Source organism: Orycteropus afer, unplaced genomic scaffold, assembly GCF_000298275.1.
Source record: "Orycteropus afer afer isolate SDZICR_OR568_19922 unplaced genomic scaffold, OryAfe1.0 scaffold00196, whole genome shotgun sequence".
In the NCBI taxonomy this organism is placed as follows: Eukaryota; Metazoa; Chordata; class Mammalia; order Tubulidentata; family Orycteropodidae; genus Orycteropus; species Orycteropus afer.
The window spans coordinates 376,231-378,739 of NW_006921783.1; the positions used below are offsets into that span (position 1 = coordinate 376,231).

The following is a 2,509-nucleotide window of genomic DNA, read 5'->3' on the forward strand; positions in this document are numbered from 1 at the left end:
AAACCGAAAAACCAAACTCACTGCCGTCGAGTCAGATCCAACTCATAGTGACCCATCCTTGGGTTTCTGAGGCAGTGTCACTCAGAAGTAGATCGCCCAACCTTCTTTCCGAGGAGTGGCTGGTGGGTTTGAACTGCCAGTCTTCCAGTTAGCAGGCAAATGCCTTAGGCACTTCGCCACCAGAGCTTCCACCCAATAATATGCACTTAAAAAATTTCTGTTGAATATTGTTTAAAAGTATGGTTTTGTTTTGAGGTAATATATTAATAAGTACTTGTTAATATTAAATGTATTGCTTCCTAATTCTTTCTTAAAGCAGCCTTTCATTTTTCTCTTTCAGTAATTGCCCTTCCTTTTTGGCTGCTGCTTTAGCCAGAGCCACATCAGATGAAGTTCTTCAGAGTGATCTTTCCGCACATTATATACCAAAGGAGACGGATGGCACAGAAGGAACTGTGGGTTAGTGCCTCTCTACATTATTTGTTTAAAAATACTAAAATCTTGTCATATTTAGTGATCCACTGAAAATATCTGCAAAATATTACATCTAATTGCATTTACCCAGCTGGTTGATTATGTAGTGGTGGTGGTGGTGGTGGTGGTATGTCGGACCCGACTCATAGCAACCCCTGCTTGGGTTTCTGAGGCAGTATCACTACGGAAGTAGATTGCCCAATCTTCCTTCCGAGGAGTGGCTGGTGGGTTTGAACCGCCAGACTTCTGGTTAGTAGTCAAGTCCCTTAGGCACTACGCTATCAGAGCTCCTATATAGTGGTAGCAAGAGAAAAAAAATTTTTTTAATTTTTAATAAATTGGTAGAAGAAGTGGAGTAAAAATACAGGTATAACTTGAAAAAGGTACAGTGGTATATGAAAGGCAATTGGAGCAACAGGATGTTGTCTTAAATATTATCTAGATAAATGGAATGAACTAGGGAACGTGAAGACAGAACAGAAAAGGTGATTAGGTGAGGGAAGGGATAGTTTGAGAAAAATCTATTTAACACTTTTAGCTTACTTCAAAAATCTAAGTAAAAAATCAGATATGAAAATTCAAAAAATCAGTTGTTACGAAGCTCATTAATGAAATTTTATATCTGCCAATGAATAGAGATTTTTAAGACAGATATGTAATATATGATTTAATTGCATGGATCATTTTGTACATCTTTTTTTCCAGGCAAATTATTAGGATGTGTTTATCAATGAAGGCTTATACATATTTGACAGGCTCTAAAGAAATACTAGGAGCTCTGGTAGCATAGTGGCTAAGGCACTTGACTGCTAACCAGAAGGCTGGTTCAAACCCACCAGCCACTCCTCGGAAGGAAGGTTGGTTGGGCAATCCTACTTCCGTAGTGATACTGCCTCGGAAACCCAAGGAGGGGTCGCTATGAGTCGGGGCCGACTCGATGGCAAACAACAACAACAACAACAAAGAAATACTAGGAGCTCTGGTGGTGTAGTGCCTAAGGCATTAGGCTACTGACCAGAAGGCTATTTTATTTTAAAATGGAATTACTACTCAAAATTGTTAAATATTTTATACTATTTGTTCTACTTAAGCATTTGCCTTTAAACATGGTACATAATGAATCAGAGTAGCTAGATTCCAGAGAATGTGAGAAAGATATCAAAGTAAACATTCCTGTTCTTCCTTTATCTCTGTTGTTTTTGTTGTTATGTGCAGTGGAGTCCACCCATAGCAACCCCTCCTTGGGTTTCTGAGGAGGTATCACTACAGAAGTAGATTGCCCAACCTTCCTTCGAGGAGTGGCTGGTGGGTTTGAACCGCCAGCCTTCTGGTTAGCAGTCAAGTCCCTTAGGCACTATGCTACCAGAGTTCCTCCTTTATCTCTAGATTTGTTTTTGACAGATAATTGGCAAGGAATGAATTCCTCTGTTTATTTTTATTGATAGTAATTGATTCACCTGGAACCAAGCTGTTCCAGAGTCAAACTGGATGGAATTCTGACTACAACACATTTGGTCTTCCCTCCGGTACTGTTGCGTAAAGTAAAAGGAGGGAGATTAAATTCTGCTCCACTGCAGCCAGGATGATGGCTGACTCACCTCCAGCTCAATACAGTGACATTAATGGCTGATGAGTAATTTACAGCTGTGAGGGGGTGTGGATTGCTACTTTGGACAATTTTCTCTTTTTCACGCTCCTTTATTTTATTTTTCCATTTCAAGCAGCAATTATTAATGTACTGATGTCCTGCAACATTCCCTGTAGATAGAGAATATTTAACATAGTAAAATTGAAGTATTTCCCTACATGCCTAAGAATGGATTTTCTTTTGATAGGTATCATTAGTCATTCTGGTTGTTTTTCCAAAGATTACCACTAAACATTTCTGAATGTCTTTCCTTGCCATTACTGTGATTCAGACTGATCCACTATAATTCTAAACCATTTGCAAACCCTTAATCAATTTAACGGGAGCTCTGGTAGCATAGTGGCTAAGACACTTGCCTGCTAACCAGACGGCTGGCGGTTCAAACCC

The 2,509-nt window shown here is 39.5% G+C and overlaps 1 protein-coding gene across 1 annotated transcript in view; it reads left to right on the forward strand.

Annotated features, from left to right (window-relative positions):
* The window catches only part of PPM1E (protein phosphatase, Mg2+/Mn2+ dependent 1E), a 277,779-nt gene that overhangs the window by 249,828 nt on the left and 25,442 nt on the right, over positions 1–2,509 (forward strand). Inside the window, exon 2 of the mRNA XM_007947853.1 lies at positions 341–459. Within this exon, the coding sequence (XP_007946044.1) occupies positions 341–459 (119 nt within the window). The remainder of the gene's footprint in view (positions 1–340; positions 460–2,509) is intronic.